This window comes from Otolemur garnettii, unplaced genomic scaffold (genome assembly GCF_000181295.1).
Source record: "Otolemur garnettii isolate 467f Iridium unplaced genomic scaffold, OtoGar3 scaffold00133, whole genome shotgun sequence".
NCBI lineage: Eukaryota > Metazoa > Chordata > Mammalia > Primates > Galagidae > Otolemur > Otolemur garnettii.
Genome location: NW_003852528.1, coordinates 4,978,419 through 4,995,460, shown reverse-complemented (window position 1 = coordinate 4,995,460; position 17,042 = coordinate 4,978,419). Strand labels below are relative to the sequence as shown.

Here is a 17,042-nt window from a genome sequence, read left to right as displayed (position 1 = left end):
CCTGCCAAACAATAATGACAGCTGCAACCAAAAAATAGCCAGGCGTCGTGGTGGGCACCTGTGGTCCCACCTACTTGGGAGACTGAGATGGGAGACTCGCTTGAGCCCAGGAGTTGGAGGTTGCTGTGAGCTGTTGCTGATGCCACAGCACTCTACCTAGGGGGACAGCGTGAGGCGCTGTCTCAAAAAACAAACAAACAAACAAACCCCCCCCCAAATCCTGATTTGAAATGTTACAGCCAGACTAAACAAACACAGAAATGCAGTGTGCTCCCACACCACATGGCTCAGCATTGTAAAGATACATTTGTCCTCACATGACCTGTATACTCAATGCAACTGCAATAAACATCCCAACAGAGGTGTGTGTGAGAATCACCAATAAGCCAAGTTTGAGTTTTTACATGAAAGTTCAAAGCCCAGAATAACCATGATTGTTTTGAGACAAAGAGGTAAGACTTGCTCTAACAGTCACCAAGTTTTCTCTTGGGCCACGCAACCTGGTCAGCGGTGGCAGTGTGGAGTGGTGGCCTTTCCAGCAGGAGTAGTGGCACAGCTTTACTATCCTTCAAGTAGGGGACATGTGGCTCTGACCTTGTGCCACACTCAGAGACCAGCTCCAGGTGTATCAGGGACTTGCACGAGGACAATGGAACAGCCACAAAACTGCTGGAAAGTAGTATGAAGACGAAACGTGGCTTTTGAGTGGCATTTGAAAAAGAAGCACAAAAACCATAAAATGAAGACAAATATGTTTCACTACAGTAAAATTAAGGAATTCTATTAACCCCAAGATGCCACCGAAGAGAATGAGGCCAGACTCAGAAGGAGAGATGGTGCAACACAGCCAGAGTTTATGAAGAACCCCCCCAAATCAACAAGAAAAAAGATGTCTCAGTAGAAAAAGGGAAAGACTGAACAGTCACTTCACAAAGAGGAAATCCAGTGGTGAACAAGACTTGTTCAGCCTCAATAATACCATAGAAAAGAAACAAAACCACGCTGCCCTCCCAGCATGTAGCTACTGTATGTGTTGGTTGAGTGGCAGCCCCGTGGGAGCATCATGCACTGGCGGGTCCGACAAAGCCAAAGATGGGCATGTCCACAGCCCAGATAGTCCACTGCTGGTATAGGGGCCACACGAACGTGTGCTCGTGTACCCCAGGACAGGCCTTCAAGAATTTGGTAAGAGAAATCTAAAACTAAGAACAGCCCTACATCAAAAAATTAAAAACAGAATATACGACCCAGCGATCCTGTTCTGGGCATATGCCCAATGGGAATGAATTAGTTCCTCCTTGAAATCTGCACTGGCCAAGGCCCATGTGGACCTAAGTGTCCTCTGAGAGATGGATGGATGGACAATCAGGTTGGCCTGTGGTGTGTGTATGTACAGCAGGGACTGCTCAGCTGCCACAAAGGGGGAGATGTTGCCATCTGCAATAAGGTGGATGAACCTGGAGGATGCTGTGCTCAGAGAAATAACTCGTCACAGAAAGGCAAAACTGTGTGGTCTCGCTCATGTGTGGGGTGTGAACACACTGAACTCGTAAAGGCAGAGTGGAAGGGTGGCTCCCGAGTGGGGGAGAGGAGGGTGCTGGTCATCAGACAGGACGGGTGAGTTCTGGGGCCACAGTGCACAGGGTGGGGACCACGGTCACCGCCACAGCACCATTTACTTGCAACCTGCTGAGAGAGCAGATTATAGGTGTCATCACTGCCCCACACTCAGAGGCTCTGCGTGGTGCTGGGCGTGCTGATTAACCTGTGGCAATCGTTTCACAGTGTAGAGGGGTATCTAACTGTCACACCATGGATATTGAATATATGCAAGTTTGTGAATTATACTTTGATAAAGCTGGGAAAAGTCCTGCCAAATTTCTACCACCACCAAACCAACCGCCTGTGATCTTGCTGTATGATTATGTTGCACTGATAATGGACAAACGCTACAGAAATGTGGATGAAGCACCTTAAAAACAGTTTGGAGGGAACAGTGGTGGGAGCAAGCAGGTGCTCTCACTGAGGCCAGGAGACCACGTGGTCTCCTCAGGGAGGGGCTGCCTGGGGGATAGCAACCTGGGCCTCTTGGGCGGTGGCCTCTGGGGTGGCCTCATGCCTGCTCATCTTCATGTGCTGAGCAGCTTCCCCATGTTAAGGCTTCAAAGCCACAGAAGGAAAAGGTACCTGTGTGATGGGGACAGCACTGGGGGGCAGAGGTCTCTGGGGTGGGGCTACCTGCCAGGGGCGGGGTGTGGCTCATGCACTGGCCCTCCCCACACTTCCTGCTGTGGCTCCTAAACAGAGTCTTGGGAGTTTTCCCTTGTGCCTTGGAGGCATCAGCCCAGTGGGCAGGTGTGTGCGAGGCCCGAGCCTGCCTGCTACCCACCTGTGCCCAGCTCCCCTTCTGCCCCACCCCAGCCTGCTACTGTCCTCCCCCTGGGACAGCTGGGTCCAAGACTAGGGTCCAGGAAGAAGGCAGAACAAGCCGGCCCTTTCACCTGAGAAGATGGGACAGCACAAGGGCTGGAGCAGAGCAGGCTGCCGGCCACACCCTCACCTGGCAGCCCCCCTTGCACCTCCTTTCTCCAGAGGAGATGTCTGTGGGGAGGGCAAGGCCCAGGCTGGAGGGCTGGGGAGTGATTCTCTACCCAGCACTGGGGATCCTCCTCTTCAGGGCTGGGAAAAACACTCCTTCCTGAACACTGACAATTTCTTTGTCAGTAGTACTTGTAAAACAGGCAGTACAGACATGGAAACAAGAAGAAAAGACTAGCCTGTCTCCCTGCTGGACACTCCTCAGCAGCTGGGGGCAGGTGCCAGGCACTCCTAGAATGATGTGGGTTCAGTCCCTAGTTCTGACTCATTGGGTGGGGGCTACAGGACACTGGCTTCTTAGAAACCCGGTCATGGGCCAGTGTTTGCAGGGGTCCAGGGCTGAACCAGCTGGCTGTGAGGGCCTGACTCCAGCCAGGTAGACCTCCCAGTGCCAGTGGGACGCTCGCAGAAACGCATCTGCTCTGTGTGTGGAGAGGCCCAAGAGATCTGCCACCTCTAGGCAGGGAAAGGGGGTGGTGGAGATGCTGCCCGCAGGGCCCTGCCCACCTCCCAGCTCCCCTTCCCCATGGCTCTCCTTGGGGCTGCACCTCTGCTTGCCGCCCAGAGCCCAGGCCTTTGGGCCAGTTCGGGTGTCACTCTCCCACCAAGCCCCTGCTGCTGAGATAGAGAAGGCTGCCACCTGCAAATCACAGGACTGGTGGGCGGCATGGCCCTGGGGATGCTGTGCACAGGTGCCCAGTGGTCTGGGCTGCACAGTGTGCCCAGGCATGGCCCCCATGCCCTCACACCTCCTCAACTGCAGGTGCCCCTCTGAGCAGGCCAATTTCTTGACGGGGTGGTGTTACTGGGTGGCTGCCTGGGCTGCTCCCCCAGGAAGCCCTGAGGCCATAAGTAACAGGAGCCTCAACCCACCTGTGAACCCAGAGGTTGCCTTGGGGTGGGACTCGGGCACTGCCCTGCTGGTCAGTGACACCCAGGCTTCTCCTGTGGGGTGGGGCTGGCCCCTGCGGGGTTGGGGGAAGCACAGAGGCTGCTCTGGTGGCATTTCTGCCTTGGACAGAGCCAGGAAGGAGTGGATACACCATGGGGGCCTCCAGGGGCAATGTCTGGCTGAAAGCAGTTGTGACAGGCATGCACCTGCCTGGTCCCCTGAGCCTGGAGTGAGGGGCTGTTCTCTCCCGGGAGGGGCCAGCACTAGCGGCTCCCCACACATCAGACCCAAAAGGCAATGCCTGCTCTCTGGCTTCTGCCAAAAATAAAACAATAAAGCCCTGGAGGCATTTTACAGCTTGTTTTGAAAAGTGCAGGCATGTCTTTATTCCTAGCAGCTTTCTGGGTCATTGGGATTTCCCCTGTGGGCATGGCTGGGGCTGGCATCCTGGGCAGGCTTGGGCAGGTCCCTGGTGGAGCTGCAGCCTGGGAAGAGGGCAGGCTGGTTCCAGGCTGAGCACCCCTGTGTGCTGCAGAAGGGACGTGGCAATCACTGTCCTCCAAGGGAGGCTCCCGTCCTCCTGGAACAGCAAGGGCACTGCTCTGATCCCAGATAGCCAAGGTGACTTCTTGGAGGAGGGAGTGTCTGAGCTGCATCCAGCTTCCAGATGGGAGGCAGTGAAACCAGGGCAGGGTGGAGGCCAGTCCCCTGTCCCTGTGTGGCATTCCCTCTCTGACACTGGCCACTTCTGGAGCTCCCAAGCACCTGCTGTGCCCCACATTGTGCTACCTTCCGCCACTTCCATGTGTAGACGGCAGTTCCAGCCACCCCTTCCTGGCAGGACAGCTTCTCTGCTCAGGGGTCCTCAACATGTCTGTCCTGTGGGCTGTAGGCATCCATCAGCAGCCTGGGCTGCTGCCTCTTGGCCCCTCTTGAGACCTTGCTGCCCCTAGGCTGTCCACATGTCCTCAGATGGAGGGGCCTCCTCTCAGCCTCCCTCCATGTCTGCACCATCATACCCAGAGATGTAATCTCTAGGCACAAGCCTGGGGTGTTCCCACTTCCCCCACACCTGAGGCCCTCATCCTGCCAGACTTACTCAGAGGGACAGTGGGCACCCTCCAGGACCCACCCTCCTGTCTCCACACACATCTACAAGGCTGCCTGAGCCTGTTCCTCTTCTCTACCCCCACCCACTGTCCAGAGCAGAAGCAGGAAATGCTGTGAAGGGTGGGATAAAGCCAGAGGCTGTGCCTGACTCTGGACAAGTCCTGGACAAGCTCAGAGGATGGCGTGGTCCTGCACTGCCCCACTGTGTGGAGGGCTTGATGTCAGATGCCTGGGCCTGGACCCCATCCATCCCCACTCCTATGCCCCACACCACCCTGCATAGCCCACAGGCAGCTTCTGCATGGGCTGAGTCCAAGGGCCAGGGCAGGGCAGTGGCCGTACACAGCAGGTGTTTAACCACTGAGACCTGGCTGGCTGTATGAATGGCTTGCCCTGATCTGGAAAAGAAGAGTTTACGGGTGTGGAGGTTCCAAGGCTGGGTCTGTGGAGGAGGAAGAGCCCCCCAGGTTGGGGGCTGCCAGCTGCTTGTTTGCAGACATGGCAGTGGCAGTGCCTAGGCTGGGCTGTCCCAGGCTGCTCTGTCCTCAGATCTGCCCACTGCCTGCACCCTCATCATCACTCTCTCCAGAAGGAAACCCTGTCTGGCCTGGAAGCCTGTGGGGGAGAAGGAGCGCTCACACCTGGGGCTTTGTGGGAGCAGCTCATTGTGCCCACCCCTTTTCTACAAATGGGGACAGATGCGACTGGAGACTCAGAGTAGGCTAGGAGAGCCCAGGGTCACCCGTGAGCAGGGGGCAGGCAAGTGCGTGCCCTCAGGAGGAGCAGTACTTCTCAAGATGGGGGGTCCACCCCTCTGTGTGCTCTGCACTAGGGGTGCACACAGTCCTGGAGGCTGTGCTAAGGCTGGGTGGAGGCTGTGCTCAGGCTGGGTGGAGGCTGCATCCACTCTGGAGAGAGGTCTATAGAAGTCCTCAGGGCAGCAGGGAACAGAATAGAAGTATCCTGGGCAGCTCAATGCCTTGGACACAGTGAGCCCACTTGGACAAATCTACTTCAAGGGAAGGAGGGCGCACACAGGGCAGACATATGCCATAAACTCGGGAGATGCTGAGACTGCCCACACAGTCAGCAGCTAGCCATAGGATGGAATATTATATTGTCATTGAGAAGCATATTTTCACAGCAAAGTTTAGGCATAAGTAAACATTCATGGTGTAATATTGAAAGAAATATGCTAAAAGAGAAACCCGTGTGAGATGGAAGCTCAAGTTTGCTTTGTAAAACTCTAAATGTGCTTGAAAACAGATAAGGAAGAAATTCACTAAAATGTGAAAAGTGCTTATATTTGGATGGTGGAATTATGGATGTGTCATTCCAGTGATCAGAAGATAAACAACAAATTCTGCTACTAAGAGGCTTCTAGGAGCAAGCTCTATCCTGGAGGCAGGGATAGCGCAGTGAACAAAATAGACAAAAATGATGTTTTTTTCTGCTGAGGCTGGGCTTGAACCCACCACCTCCGGCATATGGGGTCAGCGCCATACTCCCTTGAGCCACAGGTGCCGCCCCAAAAATGATTTTAATATGACAAATAAAACACACTGCTGTTATTGAGTGCTTACTCCATGACTCAGAGCAAGTGTTCAGTTGGGTTTTAGAATGAAAACTTGAATGAAAGCACAGGTTTCCATGGTGAGTTGTCTGGAACGCTGGTCACTTCTGAGCCAGGAAGTTCTAGCTTCACATTATCACCTGTAGCTGGACAGATGTCCCTGATTTTATCATCCCAGCAGGCCAGGCATGTGTCTGGGGTGCTCTGGACAGCACAGACACAGGGTATCCCCACCGGAAGGCATTCACTAGGGCCCTTCATTTTGTTAACTTCATGTTATAATGTGAAGCAGAAAAACTGCAAGAAGCTCCCTTACACACTTATGCCTCCCAGTTGCTAGCATTTTTGTCCTATTTGCTTTATCATTCTCTCCCAGTATAAACTTTCCTGAACCATTGCAGATATCATGGTCCTTTACCCCTAAACATTCTAGTGTGTGTTTCCCACAAACAAGGGTACAGTTGTCTCATGCAAACACATGCAGTTGTCTAAATGAGAAAATTTAACACTGGTGCAATGCTATCAATACTGTTTCTCACCCATTTACAATGTCTAATTGTTTATTTACTCACATCAGTGTGAACCCACAGATTCTTCCTTTATTTAATGGACTAAAATCTATTACTATCATCATTTTTTTTAATGCCCAGTTGTCCCAGACATGGCCCCTAGAAGCCCCTTCCAGATGACCTCTGTGTCCTCCTGACACTTCTTTTTTCTTCTCTGAGCTCTTCCTCACTTTATGGCACAAGATTCCAGGCTTATCTTGTACTTTTCCTGCCACAACCCTAGAATCTGCAAGGAGCCCTGGTTCTATTTAGAGGAGACAGGTTTTTAGCAAGTAAGATCTGAGCACCAGAAGAACTCTTTGCTATTGGGCTAGTATTGCTTCCATTTCTGTCAGTGGGAAGACCAGGAAATGTGCCTGCATGCACGTCACATACATACATACCTCTGTCTACATGCACCTGCCATAATATATATACACAACACACCCAGAAACAGGTGTTGTGCATTTATACTGATATGTCCAATTCCAACCCAACATGAAACCACAAATTTCATTTGTGCTTTCTCCTTTCCATATCTGCAATTTCTGTCCTCAACAGTAAGCCTTACATTATTCTCAATATATTTACTCATTTGCATGATAGTTTTAAAATTGCTAACCTATACTGCTCTGAAAAACAAAGCTACACTTGGAGTTTATTATTTGTTTACTGTTATTTTTAATATAGTTTGAAGGTATAAAGTCTTATATGCTAAATTAGTATATAATGTTAAAAAAATCATAAAGATTAAACTTATAAAAGAAAACATCAACATAATGATGAGAAAAAGAAAAGATGCAGAAAAGACCCAAATATAACTTTTTTTTTTTTTTGAGACAGAGTCTTATGATATCACCCTCGGTAGAGTGCTGTGGAGTCATGTTCATAGCAATCTCAAACTCTTGGGCTCAAGTGATTCTCTTGCTTCAGCCTCCCAAGTAGCTGGGCCTACAGGTGCCACCACAATGCCTCGCTATTTTTTGTTTTAGTTGTCATTGTTGGTTAGCTGGCCAGGGCTGGATTTGAACCCACCAACTTTGGTGTATGTGGCTGGTGCCACAACCTCTGTGCCACAGGTGCTAAGCCCCAAATAGAACTTTTGCAAGTAAAAAATTAAATAGCTGAAATGAAAATACACTGAATGGGATCAATAATTAGACATTACAGAAAAATATTGAATTTGAGGGCATAACAATAGAAATATCCAAAATGAAAGAAAGAGAGAGAAAATACTTAAAAAATAACAAAGCCTCACTGAGTTCTGGGACAATAGTAAGCAACTTAATATACATATAACTTGAGTCTTCAAATGAGAGGGGAAGAAGAATGGGAGAAAAATTATTTGAAGACAGCTGAGATTTTTTTCAGATTTCATAACTACTATAGACCTATATAAATCATAAGTCTCAAGAGCTTCAAGCAGAAGAAGTATTTTTTTTAAAAATCCTGCAATCCTATACCCAATACTTAAACTTCTTAAGAGTAGTGATAAAAAGAAAATCTTAAAAGCAACCAGAGAAAAACAACACAGAGGACCAAAACTGAGAGAGACTGTAGACCTCTCATTAGGAACTATGCCAATCAGAAGACAATGGAGTAGCATCTTCACAAAAACTGGGTGGGCAGGTGTAGGGGGAGACCTAAACAAACAAAAACCCAAAGTCAGCTTAGAATTCTATACCCACTCAGAAGAAATATTTTTCAAATCTGAAGTTAAATTAAGAATTTTTTCAGATTAAAAAAAATTGACATAATTGATGCCTAGCAGGTCTGTACTGCAAGAAAGCAGAAGGTAAATGACATAAAATGAAAATCTGGATCTAGACAAAGGAATGAAGACTGGAAATGTTAACTATGTGGATAAATATAAAAGGCTTTCCAATTTATAATCTCTTTAAATGATAACTATTTAAAGCAAAAACTTAACATTGTATTATTGGGTTTATAACTTATGTAAAGTAAAATGTATGACAACGATAGCACGAAGGCCAGAGGGGGGAAATGGATATGTGTGGTTATAAGGTTACTGCATTGTACTTGATGTATGTTAGATGAAGGTAGACTAGTTAAGTTAAATTTACTATTTAGACCTGGAATAATCACTAAAAAATAATAAACAAAAAGGTTTAAGCAAATGAGCCAATTGTGAAGATAATATGAAATCATTAATAAAATTGCAAAGAAGGAAACATAGAGAACAGATGTAACAAATAGCAAGGTGATAGGTTAAAACTCAAACATATTGATAAGTACACTAAATGTAAATGGTCTACCATTCTAATTAAAAAAAAGAAATGTGTCAGACTAGATGAAAAGAGATCTTTATTACCATTTTCTCTCTCTTTTTCTTTTTGTGTTTACCAGAAAGAAAATCAAGGCCATTCAAGAAGACAGTGAAAGTTTTGCTGAAGATCTCACAGGGTTCCTATACAAGAAGCCAGAAAGAACTACTGCTCAGGCTGCAGTATTATCACTTACTCCCTACACACATCACCTTTCTCCTGGGCCTCCCTGGGGGGAGGCAGTGAGAGGACTGTTTACCTTGTGTTTTTACCTGAGGCAGAGGCCAGTCTTACCCTTAAGCTCATCCTCACTCCAGGATTTTGCTCTGCATTCACACCTTAGCCTCTCTCCTTCCTCAGACAGGACAGCCTGGCCCTGTTCAGCCTAGGGGCTTCCACCCCTACTCCAGCTCACTCAGCCAAGAAAAAGGCTGCACCAGAACCCAAAGACCTTAGAAGGCAGAGCACAGTATAAATAACAATGATTTTTGTTACCTTTACTGTTACTTCTGTGTGTGGTTGTATAGCTTCTTGTGTCCTCTTTTCCTTATACACACAAGTGTCAGGGACACTTCTTAATGTCAGTATCATAAAACTAACCTATCTTCTTTGTGAGCCTCCTTTTTAAGCAGGCCCAGCTGTAGGGGTAGGGCTATGCAGACAGAGAGTGTCCTTTTGGGGCCCATCACACAGCCAAGACCCCTGCCATACTACCATGGTCCAATAGTCTAACACTACCATGCCAACTACCATGTCTCAGTTCAGTTCTGGGAGGGAGCAGGCCAGGGCTGAGGTAGAAACATGCAGACCCTGTGACTCTGCATAGAAGGGCTGACCCTAGCCCAAGACTCATTCTGTTGGGGGAGGTGGGACCCTTTTGACTTGGGAAACATAGGTACAGTGTGCTGGTGGCCGCCAACATGAGCCTACCATATGCATGTAAGACACAACGACACACTGGCTGTGGCTCATGCATTTAGTTGCATACATTCTCTGGCCTCAGTGGGGGTGACAGAGAGAGTCTTGGACCTGGGCACCTCTGCTGCTATAGCCACTCAGGCTTTCATCCCACCAGGGTTTACTGAGGCCTACTCTAAGCCCACTACCAGAATGGTGGCACAAGGACAAACATGGTCACTGCCCTTGAGGGCACAGATCAAGTAAGAAAACAAATGAGCAACTGAGGTGAAATCAGCACTGACAGGACACCCTGCAGCAGGCACAGAGGCAGGGCTAGGGAGTGTTTCAGCAGACAGGGAGGGTTTCCACTAGGAGAGACAGCAGCATACTGGCGTCTGGTACAGCTCCCTCTACATAAGGAGGATGGACCAGAGGGGAAGGCTAGGCACTGGAGGCCAGCAAGGAGGAACTAAAGGTTTCTGGTGTGTTTTGTGGGGTCTGTACCAGGGAGGTGGCTGGTGAGAAAAGGCAGAGTTGCCAACAATGTGGGGTGTGAGGGGGAGGGAGGGGCTCTCAGGGGTTTATTCACAAAGACTGGCCAGGGCCAGGGAGGAAGCAGGACTTCCGCCTGGATCCCACTGCATTTGGAGTGCACAGTAAAGAGGAAGCTGGACATAGAAGTCTGCACCTGAGCCTCAGTTTCCTCATGTGCAAAGGGGATGATGACCCAGAGGTCCAGGTAACAGGTGCTAGGCCCTCTCACTGCAGTACATCCTCGGCTCTAGCCTAAAGCAGCTTACTTCTCTGAGAGCCCCCAAACACCAGCAGGAGGGTCTTGAGGAGGGGCTGACACACCTTGGCCAAGCCCACAGTAGGGGTCAAAGCCCTGGAGCCATGGTGGGCAGGCCCAGATGAGCAGCTAGGATTGTGCTCCTAGCAATGGGCCCTGCATTTTCAGGGGTGTTTCAAGAAGTTTGAAGGAAACAGAGTGGGCAATGATTTCTTCCCATGTGTCCGTTGCCAGATTGACTTCTACGTAGGCCTTGGTCTCACTGGGGTTGTCTTTGTGGATCAGGGAGGATTTTTCAGATGACCATGATAGTGATGGTGAGACACGTGTCACAGGCATAACTGGGTAGGAGAGCTCCACTCCAGAGTGGGGAAACTGAGGTTCATGGAGGAAATGATGAGACAAAGGTCATTGGCTGCCTGCTGAGCTCAGAAGGGCTGGGACTGTGCCTCTGGACAGGAATGTAGGTCTGGGTGGCAGACCTTACACCAGGGTGGAGGTGATGGCCAGCTGGAGTTAGGGGCAGCCTGACCTCCGACACTCCCAATCCTTACTAAGGGCTCTGCCAGCCCACTCTCAACTGTCTCCCACTCAGGAACCCCAAGTTTTCCAAAATACAAGGAAGGTAAAGAATGTCTAAAACTAAGAGGTCAGGGGATGTCACAGCACTGAGGGGCCAGTGGGGACTGGAGGAGACCCTGGAGAGAGGGGGGACAAGACCCTTGAAGGGGCCACCTTGTCTTCCCCAAGCTTAGACTTGGAGACACCATAGGCAGACCTGTGCTTAGTCCATCCGTAATAGACCCCTGGGCCTTACAGTGTCTAGCACCTGCATGGACACTGCCCACCTGGCTTCCCCTTTCCCTGACAATGGAGGAATAGAAGCTTGGAGGAGGTGTGCCACTAAGGCCACCTTGGAGATTCTGATGCTAGATTAATCAAGACCACACCCTGGCTGGGGCTGGGACAGTGGCTTCGCTTCTGGGGGAAGACAGGGACTCATTCTCATTCTTTGCTTGCCCCAGGAGACCACTCTACCTCCACAGGTCCCATGGCCACTGCGGGCTGTCTTTACCAGAAGCTGGCTGTAAAATCCCCACCCAACAGGGAGGCTGCAGCACTCCACCCCTATGGGCAGCAGTATCTTTGTGTTTAGATCCTCAGCAATAAAGTGAACTCTCAACACTTCTTGGAGCCTCATATCTTATCACATAAGCTACCACCATGTAATAAAGCAGCACCCTCATGGGTGCCTTCTAGGAGGAGGGCCACCCCGTGCATAGCAGAGCTGTCTTGCTAGGGCTGTGACTATGTGCTGTTTCTGATGAATGCTGAAGAAGCACCGATCTCACATAGGGCGCTTCTAATTTCCATTGTGACTTTGTGGCAGTGTCATGCCTGCATGCATTCACACAAGCCTACTCGTGGCCAAGCAATGGACTGGGCCAGAATTCTGAAGCAGAAGCTATAGCAGGAGGGGCAGCCCCTGAAGGATCCTCCTAGGGTCTGGGCTTGGGTCCCCTGTGGACTATGTGCAGTAGACCTGGGCCAGGGCTGGGGCATCCACAGAAGTGCCCTCTCATCCTGGGTGGGCACTTGCTTCAGAATAAATGCCTCCTTTCTTTCCATTTGGCTCCAATGCCAACCTGCCGCCATGCACCACTTCCTTTTCCCTCCCCAACCACAGGGCCCTCTTAGTTATTCCAGGCAAGTGTCCTGGGCACCGCTCCCCCAAGAATTCCATTTTCTTTTCTCCTAAGCAAACAGAGAGGTGAGTGCACTGCCTGCCCTGTGTCCACACCAGCAAGTATTATTCAAATAATGTCTATGTTTCAGGAAAATCCTCTTAGGGAGATATGTGTTTTGTTAGCAGCCAGAAGTTTCATTTCTGATAAAACCATTTGTTTTCCTAGCAGATCTTTACACTTTAGAACATTTCTTCCAGTTGATTTGGCAAGAGTAGCTGTTTTCAGTGAGCCTGATAATATTTTCACCTGTGATTTAGAGTGGGAAAGTTGACTCTGGCCTGCATGCTTAGGGAGCATTTTGACAGAGTTCTGTTAGGATGGTGCCAGCAGTTTTCCCATCCCTTAGAGATACAGGCTTCTCTGGCTCCAGCAGACCCAGTGTGGGCTCTATCCTACCCACATCATCCTTCTGGAAGTCAGTCCTGCCCCTCTGCCCAAGTGCTGGCCCAGACAGACTTTCGGTGGGGTGGCTTCTACAGAGATGCCCCTTCCATTCTGTCACATTACCCAGTGCTGCTACCAAGGTGGGAAGCCTTCCTGAAGGCTTGGGGGAATGCAGCCACCAGGTTGTGGAGTGGTTATTGTGACAGACCGTGTGAGTAATGATGGGTGTTGTGGGAGGGGACTGAAGATGGTGAAGTTGGCAGGGCAGGGACAATACGGGTATGAATGATGACAATTGAGCAAAGGATGTGGATGGCAATGGGGGGATGTTGAAGATGATGGGGATGAAGAGGGTGCTGAAGGAAGAGGTGCTGATGGTACAGTTGGCTGGGCCACAGTGCTGCTGTCACTGCTCACCATGGGGCTGATGATGGAAATGGTGGAGCTAATGATGCGGCTGGGGGCCACATTGATGATAAAGGTGGCAGAGATGGTACTGGGGTAACTGCATATTGGGGTGGCCCAGCAGTTTTCTAGACATGATTTGCAGAGTTCAGGGAAGTGCTGGAAAAGGGATGGTGCAGGTGGCCACCTGCAGAATTAGGAGGTGCAACATTGCATCCCCAGGGGCAAGGGGCCTGCAGTGACTGGCCCAGAATCACACCCTGAGAGCCATGGAGCCATGTCGTTTAGCCCAAGATGTTCTTGTACTCATGAGCTGGGGAAGCGGAGGCCCAGGAAGCATGTGTGTGTCACTGCGCTGCTGTCAGGGAAGGCACGGGCAGGACTGGGCCCCTGAAGCTCCCTCTGGGAGTGGTCTGGAGGGTCTAAGCCTGAGTGGCCAGCCCCCAGACTCATGGAGGAGGGAGAGAAAGGCTCAGAGGAGGACAAGGCTGTTGAGCTTACACTACTAGCTGCCAACACTGCCCAGTGGGGTCTACAAGGAGTGCCTGGGATCACAGCCTCTAGGCACTGGGCCTCACTGGTGTAAACCGAGACGGTCCTAAAAGGGCTGAGACATCCCGCTGGGGAAGCTGAGGCCCCAGGAAGCACGTGTGTACCGCCGCGCCGCTGTCAGCGGAGGCACGGGGCAGGACCAGTGACCCCTGCTCTGCGCTGGGAACTGATCGCTGTGCAGACGCGCTCCCCGGCAGACGCGCTCGGCGCAGCTGCCGCAGCCCCAGGGCAATCTGGCAAGGGCAGGGGCGCGCCGCGCTCCACTCGCCATCGCCAAGGTGCCCCGGCTGCTGCTCGCTCCCGCCCCGCCCGCGCGCCTCTCCCGCGGGCCGCTGTCCGGCCTTGGCCGCCGGAGGGAGGAAGCGCTGTCCTTATTCCACCTCTGGCCGCCCCAGTGCCAAGTTGCTGGCGGCGGCGGCGGGAGTCCCGGCCCGGCGGGCAGCGGCCCGGGCGCGGCGCCCTCCCTGGAGCCCCCAGCGAGCTCAGGTTTACTCACGTAGAGTCCGGAGTGCTCGACGCCGAAGAACGGAAAGGGCACCGAGAGTGGCTGCAGCCCTGAGCCGCCGTCGTCCTGCTTGGGGGTGACGGCGTCGCCGTGCTCCTCGCCGAAGGGGTAGAAGTCTGAGAGGGACACCGCGCCACGCACCCCGCGCGCCCCAAACCCCAGGGCCACGGCCACCAGCAGCGCCCAGGCGGCGCCCGGCTGCATCGCCGGGGGTCTGCAGGCAGCACCGGCCGGGGACTGAGCAGCAGCCGCCGGACGCGAGGTCTCAGCGCGGGAGGGCAAGGCCACGAATGGGAGTGACCGGCAAGGCCAGGTGGTGTGTGCTAAGCGCGGACACGCCCGCCTCGGGGCCCGGGGCCGCGCCGTCGGTGCAGTGGGCTCAGCGTCCTGCTCTGCCCGGCAGCGCTGGCTCAGCTACCCCACAGAGGAAGGCGCCGGGCGGGACCGCGTTCGGGGCCGGCCCCGCCCCTGGGGCCGCGATTTAAATAGCCAGCCGGGCGGCCACTCGGCCGGGGCGGTGCCGGGGTGGGGCCATGCTAATCAGGCGGCTCTTAAAGAGCCAGGGCCTGCGGGTGGGTGCAGGTGTGTGGCGAGGCCCAGCGGCCTCCTGGCCAGAGCGCGGGCGAGGTGAGAGCTTCGCGGGCGCGCGCCCAGGACGGGGCCGTGCTCCTCCTGGGGACCCTGCACAGGTTCCCCAGACGTCAGCCTGACGAAGTAGTGTGTCGCGCGGACCTTTTCCCTAAGATCTGCGGAGATTTGGGCCAAGGTTAGACCAAGGAGCCCATCACCGCCCTGACAGAATGTTGTCAGTCGGGCCCATCCTGGTTGAACGTCACTTGGATAAAGCTCTCTCCAAGTGGCCAGAGGCCAGTCTCATGCTACCCCCATGCCAGCCCTGAGCATGGGTTCTGGCCACAGGACCAGGGTTTATGCAAAACTTCAAGGCATTAAACTGAAATGTTTTCATCCTACATGGCCACATCAGGGAACATTCCTGGGGAGGTTCAGGGGCCCAAGGGAGCATCATAGCAAGGAAATTCTTGGACAGAACCCTGGGCAGAGCAGGCCCTCCCTGGGGAAGACTGGTTTGTTCAGGCTCCAGGAAGCAGAAAGACGCTGGGCCGGGCAAGTGGGGCTGGGATTCAATGTCCCCAGCTGGTGGCTCTCCCAGTTCTTCTCCGTGTCTCTTGGGATACTCCCCTAGCGTACTGCTAAGTGTCTGTCCTTCTCTGGAGGCCCATTCTGGTCACCTCTGCGTCCCCAGGCCCACTGCAGGGCCTGACTCCTGGGGATCGGTCATCCCACCCTGTGCCAGGTAAGGTGTGAGGACTGCAGCCCCCAAAGAGAAGCAGAAAAGGCCAGGACGATAACAGCAGCTGCTGCCACTGCTGAGGTTCTGGGCGTTTCATGTTCAGTTTTGTGATTTTCTCCATTTTCTAAAGCGACTTGGAGGACGAGCTCCCATAGGATTGCAGTGAGCGCGAAGCAGTGAGAGAGATGGACATTATGTATTATTGTAGGAAGGGGGTTCTCCAAGTGAGTGAGACTGTGGGGTTACCGGTTTACACACGCTCAGTGCTTGGCGCCTTCCTTTTGATGTTCACAGCCCTGTGGCCAAGAATTTGGAGAGGTGCCCACTGACTGGGCGACACAGTCCTGACGCCCCTGAACTCAAACTCCTTGCAGTTTGCGCCGGACACCCACCCACCTGGGAGCCCTAACCCACAGGGTCCTGGACACCTCTGCATAGCAGGAAAGCCCGGAAAGGCCAAGGCAGCTGGCCAGGCTGGATGGGCTGTGCGTTGGCACCCACATGCGACTCACGCTCCACGTGCATGCCCACTTGCCACACTCTCGCACACTCACACCCACACTCTTTTACACTCTAACTTGCATACTCACATTCACACACTGTTACATCCACACACCGACACTCAACACACTAGCACACTTACATATTTACGCGCACTCCCACCCACACCTTGCTCACACTCAGCCACTCGTGTTAACTTGCACGCTTACATTGGCACACATACATTTACACTTTCAAACTCACTCGTTCAGTCACAAACATGCTAATGTGCACACTCCCACACTCACTTATACATTCTCGTTTTCATAGCTCTTTAGTATAGCCCTTGGATTGCTTTAACCCCTGCCTCACCACAGCTGTGCTGCCCCTCCTTGGGCAGGCAGGTGGCTCCCTGCATCTCACTGGCAAAGGCCAGGTGGAGTCAGGACAACTCCCCCCAACCTTGGCCCAGCCTGAGAGCAGATCTGCAGGGAGGCCTGGAGTCCAGGCCTCAGAGCAGGCGCCTACTCAGCACTGCTAACGTTCTGAGCATGTGCCTTGGGGCTCTAGTCAGGCCCTTTCTAGTAAGGGTTTGGGTCTACCCAGGGCCTGTGGAAGCATAGGGGTGCTCCACAGGTGCAGAGAGGAGGGCTGCTTCTCCAGGTGTGCTGGAGTGGGCACAGACAGGAGTCCTAACTGGCTACATAAAGGAGCCCTCTGGCTGTGGTGCCAGAGTGTCTGTGCTGCCCACAGGCCTGTGTCCTGTGCAGGTTTTCAGCTGGTCCTGGGCAGCTGGGGGTTAACACAAGGCCCCACTGCTGCAGGGCATTGCCTGTCATATACACACACACAAAAAACCCCACACACAAGTCCCCAGGCAAAAGAGAGAAAAAAAATTTTTTTTCAGGTGCTAAATATATTATCAGGAAATACTTTTCAGCAATGTGCTGTTTTAGGCTC

General features: G+C 52.3%; 1 protein-coding gene across 1 annotated transcript in view; it reads right to left on the bottom strand.

Annotated features, from left to right (window-relative positions):
- The window catches only part of SNED1 (sushi, nidogen and EGF like domains 1), a 76,961-nt gene extending 62,288 nt beyond the window's left edge, over positions 1-14,673 (bottom strand). The window contains exon 1 of the mRNA XM_023518252.1: positions 14,282-14,673. Within this exon, the coding sequence (XP_023374020.1) occupies positions 14,282-14,494 (213 nt within the window). The 5' untranslated portion in view covers positions 14,495-14,673. The remainder of the gene's footprint in view (positions 1-14,281) is intronic.
- Between the last annotated feature and the right edge of the window lie 2,369 nt (positions 14,674-17,042).